At 40.0% G+C, this 21,685-nt stretch overlaps 1 protein-coding gene across 2 annotated transcripts in view; it reads right to left on the bottom strand.

Moving 5' to 3' along the window:
* KLHL29 (kelch like family member 29) overlaps positions 1-21,685 on the bottom strand; it is a 406,051-nt gene that overhangs the window by 72,837 nt on the left and 311,529 nt on the right. For both annotated transcript variants that reach the window (XM_069850743.1, XM_069850744.1), the window contains one exon: positions 1,985-2,123. In XM_069850743.1, the coding sequence (XP_069706844.1) occupies positions 1,985-2,123 (139 nt within the window). The remainder of the gene's footprint in view (positions 1-1,984; positions 2,124-21,685) is intronic.

Genomic DNA, 21,685 nt, shown 5'->3' with positions numbered 1-21,685 from the left:
TTTATTTTTCTCACCTGACAGTTTCGCAAACTCAACTAGACAACAAGCTGGATTTTCCCCTATTCAAGCATCATCATCAGTAATAAAGATATTTTTGCCTTGGATACACCTGTGCAAATCCATTAGCCTTCATCAAGGTTAGATGTGTGCATCTGAGGTTATATATGGAAGACAACTGGGATGGAGTGACCTGGCTATGGACACAAATCGACTTGTGGAATATTTATTGCTGATGATGATGTGAAACAAGGCAAAAAGTGGTGAGGTTGGCAAATGGGCTAAACCTGCTACTACTTTTTTCTCGTACCACATGTAAGCCTGTGTGAGCAGCTGGAAGACAATAAATCTAGGGTTTCGCTTTCACAGTCTCTTTTCAGAGAAATCCAAAAGAGATTTTGTTTGTTTGTTTGCTTAAAATGAGTTCATATCAGAGCAGTGTTCAATCTAAGGTATAGTTTGATAACTAAATAATAAAGCAGCAACATTCCTGTGCTTCTAGAAATAGATACTGCCTGGTGACTTCTGCACACAAACAGATGTCTTCACAGCAAAATCCCAGTAACAATCTTTGGTCAGTCAGTTATTTGATTTCTGTAAGTTGATTCTAAGATTTTCTTTCCCTATTGACTCTACTCCTTATCACCCTAAAGAGCATATACTGTAGCCTTAACAATTAAATGATAATGAGCAGACAGAAGAGAAAGGACAGGAGAGATCTGGCACAGCTACAGCTAGCAATCATTAGATTTACAGAGGGGAAAAGACATGCTTCCTAGGCCAACATATTTTTTATGAATAATTGATAAGGCAGTCAGCACAGTTATATCATAGAAATGTAATATATATCCATAATTATAAAACCAGCTTTGTGCAAAAGGACATAAGACACTGAAAGGAGATACCAGCCAATATGCCATCCTGAAATAAAATACAGTCACTATTGTGTTAGTTGGCAAAATTTAAATACAGGATTTGAAGCAAGCAAAATGTTCTTTAATCCCATTTTATAGCACAGTCCAGGCTCAGTCTGCTCAGGAAAATACTGCAAGGCAAAATCAGCAGCTGCATTAATTTGCTGATGATTGAGAGAAAAATGAAAGTTATCCTCATGTTTTTTTTTTTTCTCCCTACTTGCTACTCTAACTTACTAATAATACGAGAGTACCAGTTTATTCCTATGCAAGTATATGAAGCATACAAATTGAAAAATCAATGTAATGGAAAAAAAAAGATTATCATGCACTGTTTAGAATCAATCAGCTAGAAACAGAGGGGGGAAAATGCGAAGGTGGAGACATGATGTTTAGAAAATGTACATATTGTACCTACCCTAAGCTAGACTGTAGGAAAAACTACCCTTACTCTACTATGCAGACTAAGCTATGTTTTGACCAGGAAATCATCTCATCTCCAAACTTTTCTAAAGAAATTAATCAATTGTCTATTCTGCTTTCAAAAGTCCCCAAGTAATAAAAATATCAATCCCTTTGCCCATAAAAGCCACACAAAAGCATGTAACAAAGATTTCAGGGTGAAGGGATTATGATCCTCAAAATGGTTTATTAGCCCGAGGTCTCAGCATCGTTCACCAGAACGCTGATGGCTTATTGTAGCCCGAAGGACAAACTTTGCCATTACGTGATGGAGTCCCTTGAAAACATCGACAGCAAGAGTTTTTAGTTGTTCTCTGAATCACCATTAGCAGCTGAGTTTAAATCTTAGCTCCCTCAGTGGTGGAACACTTTCTTCGGCCAAAACCGGCCTCTACTGATCAGAAATAATCACACTGTACGGGTCAGATGTGTAACAAATGGTTCTGAGTCTCAGTTTGGAAATACATTCAGAGGAGGTGGAAAGAATGGCTACTGGCTCTGTGACAGGAGATTCAATCTTCATAAACCTGCAAGAGAGGGGAGGAAAAAAAAGCGACACAAATGCGCCCTACAAAAGAACAGAGCAGATCACAGCTGGAAGGAAGGCAAACCTTTTAATCAGGTCCTTGAAATACAAGCTGCAGGAAGCTAGAACATTTTGGTGGACTTCAAACTCTTTGCCTTCAACAATAATTTTCAGGTCTGTAAACTCTTTCGCTCTGCGTTGCTGGTTCAACTCCTTCAACATTTCTGCAGAACAGAGAAGACAGACAGTGCCAGGGTTCCCATTAAGAGTTTTTTATTTTTACTTTTTACTTTGCAAATTTTTTTTTTGTAAAGAAGTAGAGAAACAGGAAACAATTGATATTTTTGTTGGTAAGATTGGCTCAACACAGACAGTCAGAAGTTACGAACATAACATATTAAAAAAAAAAAGAAAAAGAAAAAAGCAGGAACCAGTAGGTCTAAATAACTGAAACATATATTTTAAAAAAAAGCAAAAACAATCCTAAATTTGGAAGGGTTAAAAACAAAACCAAAATATTTCAGCATCAGCAAATCAGAAACACAGAGAATGCATTATCACAGAAAAGTTAAAATAATTTGTTATAAGAAAAATCAAGAGCTAATGAATTTATATCCAAATGCAAATAAGCTTTGAACATACTGGGATAACATCAGTAAAAATATGGTATTATGATGCAATATGAACTGGATATGGGTCAAAATAATAAAACCACAAAACCTGCAAAAACAACTTATCCTTAACATAGTAAAAATGTGTTAAGCCTCTCAGTTAACAGAATAAAACAGTATTTCTAAATAATATATAAATTACAGTGCATAAAATATTAGTCGAATTATCAAAGCATCTTGCAATATACCTCAGCTACATAGACTACAATTGTATATGTTTCAGAATTAGCTTAAAAGCATGCTTATGATAAAAAATAATCTCACGCAGAGAAAAAATTACTGCCTTTTATAGCATTTCCCATTTTTTGCACTCCGAGGATTTTTACCATCACAGCATTTTTATTTTTTAGCCTTCAATGGCTTCATTTACAGCAACAATCAACTTTCACACATCATGAAAGAATCGTAATGATTAAAATAACCTACGAAAGTGTTTCCATCCTGCAATAAAGCACCTACCTTGCATGGTGCCTCCTTTTATAAAGCCTATTGGTACTAACAGAATGAAATAATAGTATGCCGCGTCTTCCTGTGTGGATGTGAACTACTAAGCAACCTACATGTTTTATATGCTGGTTGGACTTTTACGGGTAAGACTTCCCTCCAACTTTGCAGACCGAAGTGGCTATCAAGATGAATAATATACTTTTCACCTGGGCAATAGGCTGGCGGTTCAGAAGCCAGTGATCAAGATGATAAAAGGGCTGATTTTAAATACTAAAGGATTTTGGTTTTATTTTATGTTTGCAATAGGTCAAGGTTCTCATTTTCTCAGTGTAACACCCTGAACACATTCCTCTTCAGACAGATCTGTAAATCACCAACAGTTCTTTACACAGAGTCCCCCCCCCCCCAAAATAAAGGGGACATGAAGAGCGCGTAACTATAACTGCGTTTAACGTCACTGTTGGGCTCAGGTGCTGGGCTGCCAAAGCATCGCTGAAGGGCCTGAGGGTGAAACGAAGACCCAAATATTTTTTTGTGTTCCCCTGCTTCCCGAGTGAAGCTCAACGGGAATCATTTCAGCGAAGCTCTAGTGGTTAAAAAACACGAAACCATGCAAATATACAACTGTTGCATGAAAAGGAATTGAAGTTCTCCCAAGCACCGTTATCTGTGGTGACCATTTTTCAGGCCTAAGTAAATAAATGTCACCTTGCACATTTATGTCTATTTAATGGAAACACAGTAGTGTCTGAAAGGCTAATTATTCTGTGCTGAAATGGGTCAGTGCTCTCCAGAGAGCAAGCAGATCGTTAGAGAGGGCACAGAAATAACAGCAGGCTTGTGTCAGATCTATAACAGGGGAAAACAAACCACTCTGTCCTGTGGGTGCCATAGCAGGGACTATTTTTAACGAATTCATCTGAGCTAAAGCACAATGATACATTTTGAGCAAAACTTAAAATGGGATCTGAATGTTCTGCAGAGAAGTTTCAGGCTTTCGCTGCAGGTGCGGTGCCTGGAGTCTGACATGACTACAAATGCTTCAGACCAAGGATGCTTTGGACACTAGGGGTGTTCAGCCTGAGTTGGGGTCAAAGTGACTAAGGTCCCAGGTTTCACAGGAACTGCACCAGGTGCTTTCTTAGCTGCATAATTTTGGAGACAATTTTTTTGTCCCTTTTCACATATGAACAATTTTTTCCCCTGTCTTTGTCCATTTTCCCCACTTTCACTTGCAGCAACTGCATTTTCCTCCTGACCAATTTTCTATCATTTCATGCTTTACAGTTAGTTTTCCCTTGAAACTTTCTGATACTCTGTCATACTGTACTTAATTTCATTTTTGTTTTGTCATTCCCCTTTTCAAAGTCGCTCAACTACTGTCCACCATCCCCATTTGCACTTTTCCTGAGCTCCTATGGAAGATCCTTTTCTCTAGTATCCGTGGCAGCTCTTTACAATCTGCCTTGCAGAAGCCTTTCAAGAAAAGGGCTCCAACCAAGACTAAGTCATCCAAGTTTAAGATCACACCTAAACAAGGGGTCAATGTCCATCTCACCTCATTCCACTCCCGCCTTTTAAAGGTCCTGATCAGTTATTCTTAGTGTTGAAAGAGCACAGCTGTATGGATACCAACTGCATGGATGGAATCTAAGCTCCAAGTGTCGAGGCCAGAGGAAACAGAGTTTAGTTGCACTCTGAATGGGCTGGGGGTTTTTGGAAATGGGTTTTGGGTAAGCATGATAGTAGAGACCATCCGTGAACTCATTACTATGGCCAAGATTGCTGAATAACAAGACACAAAGTTCAGCCACTTTACCTATAGTTGCTGTCCCTTCTGTACCTTCTATCTCCACTATTTTGAGAGCTGATTTGAACATTTAAGCCCTCAAAAGGCTGCCCCAGGCAATGGGCTCATTACTTGGACTGAGCACCCTTTAATTACCTCCAGTCCTGCAGTTCCTGTACACAGTGACTATCTATGCTCTTTACACACTCCAGTGTTCTTTATACTGTTTGCATCTAGAAAAAAACAGGTCTGGAGCAGTGCTGCAATTTCCCTCATAAAATACCAGAAATCAGAACAAGCCCTAACCAGAAACTGATTCCTATAGGCATCTGGAGGCCAGAATTCCCTCCTCGTTCCCCTGACTTGCTATAGTGCCCTCCACAGAGACCGCTACGAATAGTCCTGCATTTTTTGTAGTCTCTGATCTCAAAAGAGAACAGGCAGGGGGAGAGGAAAAGGAAGTCAGGAGACTGCATTGATTCATCGATCTTCCCCGCTGAGGCTCCTTTGTATTACTAAATAACTAGCAGGCATTAGTATTGGACACAGGGTTGTATCAGAACGGGCCCTCATTCTCAGAGTATTTGTAATGCTCACACTGTGCTTAGCCAGGCATTAATGATTTATGAGGGCTCAGGATGAGTTGCAAAACAAATTTTTTCACCAGGTAATAATGTCTGTCGATGAGTTGTAAAAGGAGAGACAACACAGTGCAGTCCTGGCAGTGAAAAATGATCTTGGCTGTCTCCTGCTAGTCCCTCTTCTGGGCAACTCCTAATTTTCAGTGTTTCCTCCAACAAACGGAATTTCCTGAAACCTTCAGAAAGGGATATGCTGGGAATTTCCTAGTAGTTATTTATTCCGCTGGTTTCTTTGTTCTTACAGTCATTTTTTATTTTGTTTGATATTTTTTCCTCGCTTGATTTTTTTTTAAGAGATCCAGGTAAAAATGAAGTGCAAGGTTTTGTCAGAGCAGGCACTAATGTTCCCTCTCCTCAGTGAATCACAGCAAACGCATCCAGAATGCAGGGGATTTTCCTTCCTGTCCCAGATACACACACGTGTTGGGACTGCAGAAACCAAGCTGGTCCTTTCTCTCCTCTTCATCATCACTGATGCTAAATTACCCTCAGTCAAAGACTGGTTGAATGTTTTCTTTATGAAGAAGTACACATCAGACACTCCCATGTTCTTCGATAATTACATGAGCCACACAGCAGTGGAACCTAAAGCGGACTTGACCTGAAACCGGCAACTGAACATCTCTGTGGAGCTTGTGAAGCACCTTCTATCTTGCCATTATCAGCCTTCATATCATTGCTTGGGGGCATTTAAACGTAATTATATTGCAAGTCCCAGAGACAATATGGGCCAGAAGGTGTAAGTGACTTTCCTCAGGTCAGGAACAGAGGCAGGAAGAACTCAGAAGCTTTGATTCCTGGTCCCCAGCTCCATCCATCACACTATATTTTCTTCCTCTTAATTAATGGACAAATTACAAATTAAGCTAAAGACCCCACAAGCCCTGGCTCAAATGTAGGACCAAGAACAAATGTGTAATTGCGTAGATCAAGTAAAGGGAACAGAAATGATATAGTGAATCTTTTTTTTTTAAATTACTTATGATCAGAAATAAAAATGAACAAGGAACTTATTCCCCAAGTTTATTTATTCTGTAATTTGGGCTCAGTGAAGCCTAGATACCCAGCCAAAGATCCTCTCTAATGCACACTCTTGTGGCACAACGGAGGCTCTCTGTTTTATTTCCACTTTTAATGAAGAACTCTTTACTTAAATCCTAGCAGATAAGGATTCAAAAGGGGGTAGCAAGAGCTAAAATATAATGAGCTGTGAAATATGGAAGAATAATTTACAAAAAGTATTTTTTAAAATTTGCTTAGAAAAACTAACCTATTATAAAGCAAAGGGTAATTGATGAAACATCACTAATTATTCTTGTGAAGAACATGCAAGAGACCAGTGTTTGCCCAGACAGCTCCACGCTTTCATGATTGGGAGAGAAAATGTGGGAAAGCCAAGAAAAGTTACTGGAAGGAAAATCCAATTACTTTCTTGCTTTTATAAGTAAGGAGATTACTTCCCAAGGTCGTGCTCCAGTTATGTAAAACAAACATTTTAACCATGAAGTGCCAGCACTACACACACATGCTCATTTTGATCGACAGTGGTAGTAGAGAATGTGCAGCTACAAGAAATTAAATTACAAAGCAGAAGACCTGGAGTCTTCTGCTTGACTGGAGTCAGTCAAGTAGGAGTTGTGAGTCACGGGGAAGTGTCCAATGGTGAGCCTGTCCTATTGAACCACGTAAGAACTCATGAGTTTTTGCCAGTTTTGACAAGTCTTTCTCCTCACTGTTACACCCACCAAATAGAGAACCCCAAAGCCTGAAGAGTGCTCCGTTTGCCCTTGCACTGTTGCTACATTGCTTGAAGCACAGAGAGGTAACAACAGAATTCCCAGCTACAATTGAACATCCTCCCTTGGCTTCTCCCATGACTATCGGGCAAGGAGTTAGTTATTTTCCAGTTGACAAACACACCACTAGCTACAGCAGCTTCCATGTGGTGTGAAGACAAGTACACACCTATGGAGAAAAGCTCCCTACTCAGGACAAAGGACAAGAAATAGGTCCCTTATTCTCTTTTAGCCTGAAATGAAATAGTAATAGACAAAAAAGGGAATGAGTGAAGCCTTGTGGGAATCATTAACAGCTGAGGATGTCTCAGTTATTATCTTGTGATCTTCAGTACCCTTCCTGGACTCTAAAAATTAAACATCTGGTTATCAAAACTTCCTCTAGAGACAGAAACACGTTTCATGTTCAACCCAGCCCCCTCTGTGTGCTCAGTCAGGTAGGATGCACTACCACGGGTATCTCTCCCTAAGGATTACTAAGGGAGATCAGATAATTAGCTGAGACTAGACACTCATATTTTGCACAGAAGGTGAGAATTAATCTCTTGCAGATAAACAACTTCTACTTTTTCCTTTTGGATCTCAATTCTTCGTCAAGAGCAGAAGGAGAAGGGGGCGTAACTAAGCTGGGACTTGCCTTTACTGGTGAGATGGGGGAGGCAGACAAATGGTAAAACACTCTCACTCTGTACAGTGACACGCTAAGGCTGCTAATGGCTTGGGATGGAGGTTCAAAATAGCACTGATGATACTGGTGCGCCCGGCCCTTCTCTCTCAATCTGTATTGATTACATAGTTTCCACAGGACACCATCCTGCTTTCATAAGTCCTTAAACCAGAAAAAAATGCACTGAGAAAACTCAATACTGTCTACAGGAGCATTACAGCCCTAATGTAGAGGCTCAGCGAGGCCGTGCCCTGCTGAGTCTCTGCTACGCAGCTACACTTCCTAGTGAAGATGGAGCATATGTTGATGGAGAGGTATTGCTGCTGGCACAGCTACACCGACCTCTGAACAAAAGGCAACGAGAGTCATCTTCTGCTGGGTTTTGTCAGCACAGCAATGTGAAATGCAAGGTGTGAAGCTGTCACACTCTGAGCTGACACAGCCAAGGCAGTAGGACTTGGTAGTGCAGACCAACCTGTCTAGATCTTAGTCTTGTTGACACTGTTACATACCTGTGCTGTTTAAGAAAACAGCAACAGATGCTGGAGAGTGGGAAAATATTTTTATATCTCCTCCTGAACAACATGTATGTGGCTGTATAGGATAAGCCTACTCAAAGGACTGTTGGCAATGAGATGCCCCATTGTGCTGAATAATTTTTCACTGCTCACATAGACAAATTCTTCTCACCTTCTAACATGAGAGTGGGCCAACAAAGTTAGCCGCGGTGATTACTCACTTGAGGAAGACAACTACTGCTCTATGTGTAAATGGAGCCTCTCTAAATATATAAAAAACCCATGGGAGTCACTGTATTATGATTTGAAACCAATTTTCAGCCTATTATCATCACTAGAACTGACATTAGGAGGTAGCTCAAGGATGCCTTCACACATTACAGAGTTGAGATTTCCCTATATTTGGCTGTAGAACTATTTCAGCATATTTTCTGACTGTCTTCAGAGACGAACTACACCCCTGGTTTCTAGAAAATCTACTTTAAATGCAACGTTGGAGAAATTCTGGCATCACAGTTACACATAAAAATAATAAAAAGGGGAGTCTGGGGGCTAAACTGCCTTTGCCGCTTTGATTTATACGGTAAAGTCTTCTATGGTATCCATGCCTGCTAATTTATAATCATACAGGGTTACAAATGCACAGTGAGCGTATGTGACCGGCTTTGAAAATGAACTGCATTTACATTACACATATGAATGCACAGAAAGAATAAGAAAAAATACGGAGACAATCTGATCTCTTTAGTTTTCCAACACCGGCTGTGATCCATACAAGGACAAGCAGCAAGACCAAAGGATCCAGCATAAAAATGCCTACTGAGATGTAGAGATAAAGATGCAGCTTCCTGTATCAGGATCTGCTGGAGTTTTTTTTATAGGATTCACCCTTGATTAAATATAAAGTTGGCTGCAGCCTGTTGTATATTGGCCAAGGCAAACAAACCCCAGGGGATCTCAGCAAATTGCCAGCCTGGCCCCCTGTTCCATATATAACACGCCGCTATTTCAGTTAGCACTGTAACTTGATTTCCAGGCAGACAATAATTTTCTCCGGAGACAAAATGAGAGAGAGAGACAGACAGAAAGAGAAGGAAAAAAAAAAACAACCCTAACCCCTGTGAGTGCTGGTAACAGAGAACAGCCCAGACTCAAAGAGAAATTTAGTTCTGATTGTTTTATTTACCAGCAGGCAGCCCTGAATATCAATACACACTTAAGGGAAGGCTAAAATATTTATTACTATGTGATCTGGGATGGATTCAGTATTATCCTAATTGCTTGTAGCAGAAAGACTAGCAGATAGCTTTTAGACCTTTTTGATCTCTTTATGTAGTGCAAGGCATCAGCTAAACGTTTCCCAGTTTTGAAGGCTTTGAACAAGAAGCACCCATCTGTGAAACCGATAGTGTAATCAACAGGCTCCCAACATGTCAGCAATAGTCAAACGCCGACCAGCTTTGGTGGCGTAAGAACAAAAGCTGTGAATTGTGTATTAACAGCACTCAGTCACTCGCGTGTGAGCACCTACAGCCGGCAAACAACACTCTTGTTTTCCAAAATAAGAAAAGATAGGTTTCTGGAAATAAATCAGGGGTGCATCCAACACAAATTGCACCTATCAGGGTAAAAAAACCCCCGCAACTGTAAGGTGTTGTAAGGTGCAACACCTGACGATCAAAGACTTCAAAGCACTTAACGTATGTTAATTAGAAAAGAGAGGGGGGTGTCCTCAGCCCATTTTAAACAAAGGCAGCACTGCCCAGCTTCAACAGGGGCAGAACTTAGAATTTCTTAAAATATAAGTAAGTGTAATCAACAAAATAACTCCTTCTTTGCTGTCCAGTGGCAATGCTCCTATTTTGTCGCATTCATATACTGCAGTATATGATCCCTATTAAGAACAAATACAACCAACTCAAATCTTTCATAGAATCATAGAATCACCAGGTTGGAAAAGACCCACTGGATCATCGAGTCCAACCATTCCTATCAAACACTAAACCATGCCCCTCAGCACCTCGTCCACCCATCCCTTAAACACCTCCAGGGAAGGGGACTCAGCCACCTCCCTGGGCAGCCTGTTTCCTTTGACAAGGAAATCTTGGTCTTTCAGAAAACATTATACATCTTCTATAAATAATAAAGTACTAAACCTAAGTATTTAGGCCTCTATGCTCAGTGGATCGCTTAACACCAGGCATCTCTTATGCACTGGGTTAAACGCGTGCAACAGCATCTCTTGGTCCAGTGCACGTCTCCTGTGATAGAGAACTGTTCTTTTAGTATAGACCTTGTCTCCACCATGAGACCCAGTGATTTATTACACTATCAAACCAGCTAATTGTAATCAAAACATGTGAAACGAATGAAAATGCTGCTGGTCAACTCTGGGACCTCACTTGGGGTACTGTGCAACCCAGCAACTCTTCTTCAACAACTGGTTCCCTGCTCTACAGCTTCAGCATCTGTCAGTGGCTGCATTCATGTCCAGTCATAGAGTTGAACCTTAACGATCACCCAGTTCCAATCCCCTACTCATGGTTACGGAAGAAATAATAATAATAATAAATACAAGGCTGTTAACTTCCCTCATAATCATAAATGACAACAGGTTTGGAAAAAAATTATAAAAAAGCTATTTTTAGTTCCCTGTGAGCTGGGGCATACCTGTAGAGACATCTCAAGGCAGAGAACTAATAATAATAGCAGAGGAAAAGGGGAGAAGGCAGCAGGAATGAGGGGCTGGGGAGGCAGCCTGGTCTCAGTGAAACAGCCCTCTAACTTCTATGTGCTTTTTAGCTTTAGGAACAAGGTCTTATATGTTAAAAAAGCCATCATTTGTGTCAGATTTTCTTTGAATGTCTCTCTACTTATAACATTTTTAAATCTCTAGATTATACCTGTCCTAAAGATGTGAAAGACTTCATAATTGTTTTTTTTTTTTCCCTCTTCCTTTTATAAGCACTGTAAAGTTTTCCAAGTCTAACAGTGTTGCAGCTGCTTAGGAAATGCTTTGTAAAATGTTCTCCTAATTTCTCCCTAACTCACATTTCCCCCTAACAGAGTAAACCTTGGTATTTAAACCTTGATTTTTAAACAAACTTTTTGGAATGTATTGTTGTTAATATTAAATATTTTTGTATAGATCCTGGCCGAGCCACTTCCTAGTATCCATGTTGCATGAACAGTGAGTTTCTACACCGTGACAAGAGAATCTGAGCTGTGACTGTGGCTGATAATGTAAGAAACCGTTTAACTGCGAATGTTGTTTATATTCATAGAGGAACACATTATCAGGAAGTGTTTAAGTAGCTGCCTTACCAAACTCAGAATTAAAAAAAAAAGGCACTTTTAAGAAGTCTGTTGAGATTAAAGGACAAAGATTTATTTAATGAGTATTAAAATTTATGGGCTCTCTAAGAATTAAGCAAGCTTATAAAGACTACTTTGAGAGCTGAATGGTTTTCACATAATGAAGATGGTTGATAAGACTTGGCTAAAACATTTCAAATACAAATGAAAACAAAGGGACACCTCAGAAAACACAGTGATTAAGTCAAAATTTCAACTGTGAAGGGAATATACAAATTTCACAATCATTTCATAATCCAAAAACGCTACTAAGACCAACTCGCAAAGGTGCTGAACCCATGAAAGGATGACAACAGGCAATTTTGAATCTAGACAAGCATGAAAGAAGCATGTTTTTCTCCTTCCGTGTAGTTATGGAAACAGAGAGATATAAAACCCCTCCTAACCGAACAAGGGCTTTCTTCCTCTCTCTGCTCCCATCCGCAACTTTACAGCTGTCACCACAAGTCATCCTGCTCGTTCCTGCAAGCCAGCAGGCAGCAAGCAGGCATCTAAGGCGAGGAGAGAACAAAAGAGGCTGCAATACAGCTTCAGTTCAAACGACAGCCTCACCAGGGCTCCAGCTTGCACAGGGAAGACAAAGTTGTAAAGTTTTATGAAAGAATTGAAGTAAATTTCTTTTCTAGAGGACTTAGCGGGAAATCAAAGATCTATTTTAATTTAAGATACTAGCAGCTTCTCCTGCTAATGACCGAAATATCTAGACCAATAGCTCCCCAATGGTCGTTTGCAGGATAACGGGGGTCCATAAAGACACTTGCACTGTTCTGAAAAGCTATATACAGAGTAAAACATTAACTGTTTCCAGGTTTGAACCTGAGCACTCAAGACAGTGAAATGTAAGAAATGTCAAGGGCTGACGGGTATCTTTGAAAGACATTGTTGAAACCGCGCAGTTCTGGAGAGGGGCCTTGCTACAGCTTTAGGTAAACTGAAAATAATGGGATCTAATTTAGAGAAAGTCTTCTTGATGGCAATTGATTCATCTGTCTCTCAATGAAAATCAGGAATGCAGTGGCGTAGACGATATACAGAAACTTTCTTTGGTACACCGGACTTGGGGGAAGTCACATTAGTAGATCCACTATTTCATTTCTTAGGCTTAAACTAGAGTATAACGCACGGTGCCGAAGCGAAAATAGAAATAGGTACCTTACTGATCTGTGACACACTAAAACAGGGCTTACTGCCAATTTGGAGAAGAGGGTTGTCTTTGAGGTCCTCTCAAAGGGCAGATGCCTTCTTGCAGCCTTAAATTCAGCAGAGACATCTCCAAAAAGGAAAATACAGGACTGGAAATGAAATAGCCACCACTTATTGTCTGCGGAATTTTTAATGTTAATTTGCATTCCTCAGGAACAAAACAGTTGGTGATTATTTAGTTTGTCTTCAGTGATTTTCTGCCCTATGACACAAAGTAGAACCTGGTGTCTCTCACTAGTGTGAGCTGCGTGTCTGAACTGGTTTCAGGAGAGATAATTATTGTAATTTCGTTTATTATTTCCCATTTCTCTAGACCATTAATTTTCATATATCATATACATATTTATGAAAATGGCGATACTTTTAATTAACGATTTGGTATTAGCGGTTTATATGTACAAATGAACAACCCTGGGAACAATCTCATTAAAAATCTATGGCTAAACTTCAAAGGCTTCAGGATTTCACCTCTTGAGTTCTTGCCCTCTCCCCACTCCAGCAGCAGAGGGCTAACGTGTATTTAAAAAGAACAAATATCTACCTTTGCAAAAGCTGCCCTTTACATTTCACAGGAAATGTCAATATTTCAAAAGTCGGTTTTGTCTTCCCAAGTATCTGTGAGCCTTTCTATGGACTGAAGATTTCAGATAGAGGGTTTTAAAAATGAAAATTGTTCAGAATTTTAGTTTTTTCATTTGTATGTACATTTTTACATTTCTTCATAAAATGTCATTAATAGTGACAATATGGCACAACTGTCATGTCTCACTGTGCTGACGTCTTTAGGTTGTATTAGAAACATTTTTCTAGGTCATTATTTTTAATTAATACAACAAATTAATATATTTTTATTCAAAATGTCAAACTGTTTTAATCATAACACAAATATGAAACATTGACCTAGAAAAGAAGATGTTTCTCTCATACTAAGTAGCAGCAATGCAATTAAAACCATGACATTATGAAATGAAAAAAGAGTATTTGACCATTTTACATCTTAATGAGCTATCATATCTACTTGCTATTTTAATTTTACTAAACTGAAAAATAAATACAAAATACATTTTGAAACAACATCATCTCTTGTAATAATTTCTGGCAATATGTGCCTTGTTAACGACGGTTAAATGACTTTTCTAACGAGTGTGATTTGGAAAAAAACTCTGATTGAAATGGTGTCTTACAGCAAAAAATAGTTTCAAGGACAATTTATTTCAGTGAAGACACTGTCAATACACCATCAGACAGTAGCTATTTATATATAATCAGAGCTTGCTTTAACTGAGTTGTGGCTCTGCAGTAACTACTAGAGTTAAACTGATACGAAGCCCTTTTAAGTGTTTACCAGCTCTAACCAGTGCACCAGTTTAACTAAGAACAGAATTGGGTTCCTGCTACTGTAAACTAAAGTTATACAGACACATACCTGGAATACCATCAAAGGATTATTGTTTCTTGATTTCCAGACACTTTTGAGTGGTTAATTTTCTAGTCAGCTTAACTTATATCTTGGGTTTTGATTAGTTTTCCTTTTTTCCTCTAACTGTTACATTTTTATTCTTCAACTCCCTCTTGTATGCTTGTGATAGTCTCCTAGCAGTATTTTTTAAAGGTGGCAATATATCATTGAAGTATGTGATTAAGATAATTCAGTGCATTCTTAAGGATATAAAATTGCTAGACTGAAGTGTAATTTGGGCAGGCTGCAATGTCTTTTTTTAAAAATACATAATGCTCTAAGTGCAAAATAAAACAGAAGCTCTGGGGTTCCTATTCACAAGAACGTCAAGAAATGAAAAAAAAAAACAACCAAAAAAACCCAACAAACCCAGCCAAACCACAAACCCAGAAGATTTAGTTTAAATTCTGCAAAATGCCCAGCTAACTTCTAAGCCTGGGACTGAACAGCTCTTGAAAATTTAACCTGTCTATAATTTGTCATAGAGAAAAACAATGATTTCTGCTGAAATAATAGGGTCAAACTGCTTTTGACTAATCTAAGTAATGTCAAAGGTTAAAGAGATAAAGCTGGCAGGAAAGTACCTACTCTGTGAAACAGCCATTCTACGGAGCTTTAAATCTCTGCTTGTTCTGCAGGGAACAGCCTGCAATGACAGCTTCACAAAGAAATAAGACATCCCCTTTTGTAGGGGACTGTGCAATTCTTGTCTTAATCACCCAAATTTTGTATCATTTTAATACCAATCTTTAATACTGGTTTAAGGAAAAGAAGTCAGAGTTCAGAACTGCACGTGTGATCTCTTGCTGTTCTCACAGTATTTCCCTGTGTAGTTAATGGACCCAAAAAGGAGCCCAAACCAGTTCTTTCCTGGTCTTCAGCATTCGCTATATAAATGAGAAAAACGAATGTAACTTAAAAAAACAACTGTAGAGTACTGCATAGAGCTTCTAGAAGGGAAAAAGATAAATTACTTGGTTTGACGTTACTTGAAGAACAATCCATTTCAAGTCCTTCTCAGAAGCAAAAAGAGAATACGGTTGCTGTACCCTCACACATTTGGTGGAGCACCAAAACAATGTCTTCCCTATGCCAAAAATCACAAAGCCACAAAGATTTCCAATACGTTGAATTGAAAAATAAGTAATCTTTTTTTTTTTTAATATGTAGCAATCCAGCTGCTGCAGATTTGTATGGAATCTACTGGCAAACAGGGCTGCTGATTATATTCTTGGGTTATTTTCTTCTTTTCTTGGAAGAAGAGGGCCAAGTAGACTTAGAGGCAAAACTCAGAGGAGTGAAGCTAGGAGTAAACCTAGTGAAAAGACATCTTGGATCTGGACAACCATAAATAAAGTAAGACTGTAAAGCAAGAAAATAATAAAAATAAAAAAATAAAATGAAAGAATCCGGAGTTTCAAAGGACTGTGCCAAGCCATAGCAAACGGAAGGTGTGTTCTTAAGTGCCAAAGGTAGAGGGCAAGACCATAATGAAAAACTGATAGTATTAACTGTGCAAAGCAGGGTTGCTTCAGAACTGTGCCAGGGGCAGAAAACAGCCTGCAAATGATCAAAGGGTTTGTTTTATATGGTGAACAACACATACCACTGCACATGCATATACTAAAAGTGATCCAAGAACATAAATAGCTGTTTTGCTGGAGTGAAATCCTCATAGACCAGGCTAAAATAACAGAAGTTTAAAAGATTGTAAAAAGTTACTCAACTTCCTCAGTGACAGGTATGAAGAGAGAGACCCTCTGCTACTTTGGACCTTCCTCAAAGAGACTTTTTTCCTCCCATGAAAACAAAATTATAACTGTGCAGCTGCGGCAGATGTCAGTACATGAATATTTATATATCCAGAGGATATTTTGGTCTACCTCACCAGGCAAGTTAATATTTGAATAGATTAATCAAAGCACTGAGTTCACAAAGCGAACTGCCCCCTCACCTCCTCATAGACGGATGCGGTTTATATTCTGAATGATGTGATGCTCCTGATGCACTCAGCCCCAAAACTCACGCCTGCACCATCTCATCAGGTACCTCCAGACCAGAAAAGGGAGCGCGGGGTAGTGAGTTTCGAAAGGACCCAGGGCACTATTGCAAAACAGCACAACGCAGCCTGGTGATATGCGGGCATCACTAGCTGTGCTTAATTAAGCTTATAGCTCATCCCTTTAGGAAAGGCTTCCGGATCTCCTGATGGCCTGTGTGAAGAACTAGCCTGCATTTGGACTTGTGACATCAAAATCCTCCTGGGACATTACAGCACGGTCTGCCCCATCAACTTAAGTGTCCTTTAACTCAAACTGCTCTAAATCTCCTTTCTGGCATCGAAAGGAAACATCACACATGTCCTGAACCACTGGTCGTGATGGGTTGGTGCAACCTTCTTCAGCAATAAACCTTTAAAGCACTTTTTTCATGGAGCTCTAGAAAATCCAGAGTTTGCATGAATAATGGTAACAAACCAAAACTTTTTAACCAGAATTGAGCTAAGTTTCTTTTTTAGAAACACATTATGTAGACACCGCCACACACACGAAAGGCACCGACATTACCGTGGGAGGAATCTAAATGGCATTAAAGCAAGACTATACTCCAAATTGCTTTTCATGCCTTAAAACCCAGCGAAGGAGAACAATGTACTGTACATGCCTATTCATTTCTACCAGACTGGAAAGCAACAGAACTCTTGCCCTTTTATCATTTTCAAGTTGATGTATTTATTTTGTATACCTGTTTTCAAGTTTATAATTTCACATATTTGATAGACATGCGCTGGCAATATATGCTGTTAAGTCAGTCTTATTTCCCAGTATTAACGGTATTGCATGCGGATCAATGTTTTTAATAAGAAGAATCATGGCTTTCCTCGGGTGATGGAAAAATAACTGAGCTATCTTTATTAAAATCTTTATTCTGTTTTTTTTTTGTTTTTTTTTTTTTTAAATGAGAAGTGAAGCATTGGAAAAATCTACAAAACATTTAAGGAAAACATCCGAGCAGGTTGCTTTTTCTCAAGGCTGGGAAATGCTAGAAAGATCTTTGATGTGTCAGCTTTGACAGTTGTTTTAGTTTGTCTCTGTTAGCATTGCAGCAGACGGCTGAGGATGTGATTGCTTTCCTTGCGCTCACTGGTCCCTCAGGTAGAGGACAGGAGAGCACTCCTCAAAATACTACTTATTAAAGTTGAATTGTGATAAACATGCGCGCTTTTGCACGGGGTACACATTTTGGGCTGAAATGAATCAAATCTACATTTAACTGTGTAAAAACCATTTAGCCTTAACTCTGCTATCCAAGCTCCTTCTGCAGCCAGACACAGGCGCATCCAGAGGGAGCGTCTTCTCGCTTTCTTGGACATCTGTTTCAGCACAGCTGGGTTTCCCCCAGGATTGTCCATCTCTCTCTATTAAGTATAAAGGAAGGCTAGCTGATCAGCTTTGATTAGCCATCCACATTTTTCAACTCCTTTGATCCAGCTGGGTTAACTCTCATCCGCTGAAAGGCAGAGATTGCTGAGGGCTGCCCACATTGCTCCCGGTGGATGGGGAGTATCCGGCACTGGAGCCACTGGCATGAAGGACACCACGTGTACGCTGGCAGCTGATTAGGACAAAAAGAGGTCTCCTGGTCTGGGGAAAATCAGCATGTGATTTTTTTTTTTTTTTTCGCTATTTGGGAAGTCATCGTGGGGAACTGAAGAGGCTTCGGAAGCCGTAAAAGCTCTGAAAGCCCTAAAAGAAAAAGCACGTGAACTGAATGCAAAAAGGGAAAGGGGAATTCAAACAGAGAGGAAGTTTAGGGTTTACTTTTGACAACCAGGCTGTTGGTTTGGGCACAGCTGAGGTGGAAATCGGTTACAACCCAAAGGCTGTAAGACTGCGTTTGAATATATGCTACATAAAAGCAAACCATTGGTATGCTTTTGTTCCTGGCCTGTTCTAGCGCGACTTTCATTACAAAACCACCCTTCAGAGTCTAGGAATATTTGCCATACAAAATCACGTTGAAGAAATAGAGTAATAATTTGTATATCCATAGTGTCTGAGGAACCGCAGTAGCATATCAAAGAGGAGAAAGAGATGTAGATATGCATTGGAGGTAGTGTATTTATTTAAAAGCACTCAGGAAAGCTTGTCTTTAATCTGAACTACTTCTGCCAAAAAATAACAATTTGAATGAGCAACAAATGAAGGGCAACTTAAGACTTTGATCTCTTTATGCCTTTACACCACCGCACTGCTTGCTGGCTTCACCATCCCCTGCCACACGCTGCTGGCTGAGTTTCTTAGGAGATGCTACTCATCCCCAGTCGCGTCCTCGGCTGCGGCTGGGCTGTGATCCTCAACGCGCTGCTATTCCCAAACCCCCGACAGCCCTTGCAGCGACATTTCGAGGACAGGCACGGGGCAACCTCCGCTGCCTCATGTGATGGTGAAGTTGACAAACGACGTTTTCACTCTGGCAATCCAAATGCAGCCTCTACAACTTTGATCAGAGAAGCAGCGCTGCTCCGTTTACCTTAGAAACTGTGCATACATCATTTGAAACATTAAGAGCCGCAGCCAGGCTGAAACTTAGCACTCCAGCTTCACCCTGCAGCCCAAATCTCCTGGCTGACAATGAAATGCTTCGTTGCTGCTCTGCTAGGACGTAATTTTCTTTCCACTCAGCAACAGGCACGAAGGCATTTGAAATCACACTATAACCCTGACAGGCGCTCCGAAGCCTTTCAAGCCAGCAGCAAGAAGACAGAGAGGGAGTGAAAGAAAGACAGAAAGAGTATGTGAGGATGGGGAAACTACTCTGAATTAGAGTTAATTAAACTCAAGCTTTGACAATATTTAAATAACAGGATTGTACACCTAGCCCTGGAATGCCTGTACGAGCTGTCATTTAATTTAAGAGAGCACAATAGCTAAATGCCAGTCTCCAGGCAGATCTTTCGCATCTTTCTGATACTGTATTAAAAAGTGGTTATAAAGCAGAAGTTCAGATTTTTTTTCAGTTTGGTAATAGCTGTCCCAAACTTCACACTGCAAACACTCGATACAGCACTTGTTCTTGAGAAACTGGGAGGAGAGTTATCCTGTATAGCTCTAGAAAACTGAAAAACCCAGATCTTGAAGTTCATCTCCTAAACTGAGCCTCAGTCTAATCTGAGGATGAAAAAAGGGGAGTATTTTCCTAGCAAGGCAAATCATCTAATAGTCAAATGCTCCTATAATAAAATCAGTTTATAAAGAGCAGAAATTCCCCCTTTTTGTAAAACACTTGATCAAAACTTATTGAATATTGTATTGCATGTTTTTAAGGAATAGTGCTAATATTTGGCAGTGCTATGTTCAGCTTTTCATTTTCAACATGTTTTAAAAAAGACCTCATTAATTCTGCCCCATTCTATTCAGTGATGGTTGCGGATCTCTTTTCAGCTGCAAGTTGTAAAAAAACGTTTTCTCAGCTTGAATTAGCATTTCTAATAGAAATAAAAACAATCAGAAATTAAGTAGCATATTTTAATATAAACGCTGATAAAGAAATCTTTCATAGTTTAACTTACTCGCGTGAAAATAGTGTATCTTCAATGAAATTTGGCCACTATTTTGTCAGCTATTCATCACTTAAATTTTTTGTAAATGCATATTGATTTTGGTATTTAATCTCACATTATTCACAAAATACTCAAAAGCAGAAACACGCAAAATTACCAAAATTGTCAAATCAATGCACAGGAGTTGCATGGAAGAAAAATACAGCAGGCTAGTATTTAGTCTCTCAGTAATGACCCTGATGCCCTATAGTATATTAAGAACAGTATTAAGAGCTCCTGGTGACAAACTTGACACATCCATTTGAATATATTTTTGGCAACATTATTAAAATAAAGAAAGGTCACAGAGGTAATGCACAGCAGAGGTAGCAATTTAGAAGAGATGCTAATTTAGAAGCTCCGTGCTCTCAAAAAGCAGAAAACCACTAGTCAGCTGGAAATACCATACTGGTGGGTGCCCCTCCAGGTATGAAATCGGAGGATGGTAGCTTGAGCTTCAGATGATCTTGGTGTAGATAAGAGAAATAGTTCAGCCTAAAGTACGGGCAGAAAGGTAATCACCAAGGACAAGATTAAAGTCACCCAAGGACTTGATGGACACAAGCTTAGGGGTAACCCAGAAAGCATGTGCAGTATCACTGCCTGACAGCAGAGCACCCAAAAACTCGCTGGGCATCTCCCTTGTGAGTCTGTGGCTCCCTGGATACAACTCCGTAGGTCTCAGTCCCAGCCCACACCAGACTCCACTGTAGACCAGAGTGTGACATCAAGCCTGTCCTGGGTCCAGAGGGGCTTGCCTGGAGAAGAGGAGGCTGAGGGGAGACCTCATTGCTCTCTATAACTACCTGAAAGGACGTTGTAGAGAGGAGGGAGATGGGCTCTTCTCCCAAGTGACAGGGGACAGGACAAGAGAAAATGGCCTTAAGCTCCGCCAGGGGAGATTTAGGCTGGACATTAGGAAAAAATTTTTCACAGAAAGGGTCATTGGGCACTGGCAGAGGCTGCCCGGGGAGGGGGCTGAGTCACCTTCCCTGGAGGGGTTTAAGGCACGGGTGGACGAGGTGCTATGGGGCATGGGTTAGTGTTTGATAGGAATGGTTGGACTCGATGATCCGGTGGGTCTCTTCCAACCTGATTATTCTATGATTCTATGATTCTATACTTCTCTATGGTTCGTGAATAATTGATTTCTGGTTGAATCCTGGAGGTTGAAAGCTAGATTCAAGGGTGGGGCAGACTGAAAGTGGGATTTCTATAGGGGTTGTTTTTGAAATTGTTTAAATACTAACAGAAATCCGCCAAAGGAGCTGGATGTGCAGACCGTCCAACTGTAACACGGGCTGAATCTCTCCCTTCCAGAATGCATTTATGTGTATGGATAACCCTCCTTTCCTTTTGGAGGCTGTCAAAACATTAAATAAATGATCGGCTGAAATACAGAGTGCTCTTTGTGGGAGAACGCAACTTCGAAGTCTTTTAGCAGCTCTCCCTCTCACGCGTACCTGAAAGAATTTCTGTGCCGCACTACAATATGATGGGGTCGCTGAGACACAACATTATCCATACTGTGAGCCACACAGCCGAGCAAAAGGTGCCAGGAAATCAAATACTGTGATACAGGACAAATGACATTTCTAAAGAAAACAAATAACTCTCC

The sequence above is a fragment of the Phaenicophaeus curvirostris genome, chromosome 2 (assembly GCF_032191515.1).
Source record: "Phaenicophaeus curvirostris isolate KB17595 chromosome 2, BPBGC_Pcur_1.0, whole genome shotgun sequence".
Lineage (NCBI taxonomy): Eukaryota > Metazoa > Chordata > Aves > Cuculiformes > Cuculidae > Phaenicophaeus > Phaenicophaeus curvirostris.
The sequence above is the reverse complement of the archived record's forward strand: the minus strand, read 5'-3'. Positions and strand labels throughout refer to the sequence as shown.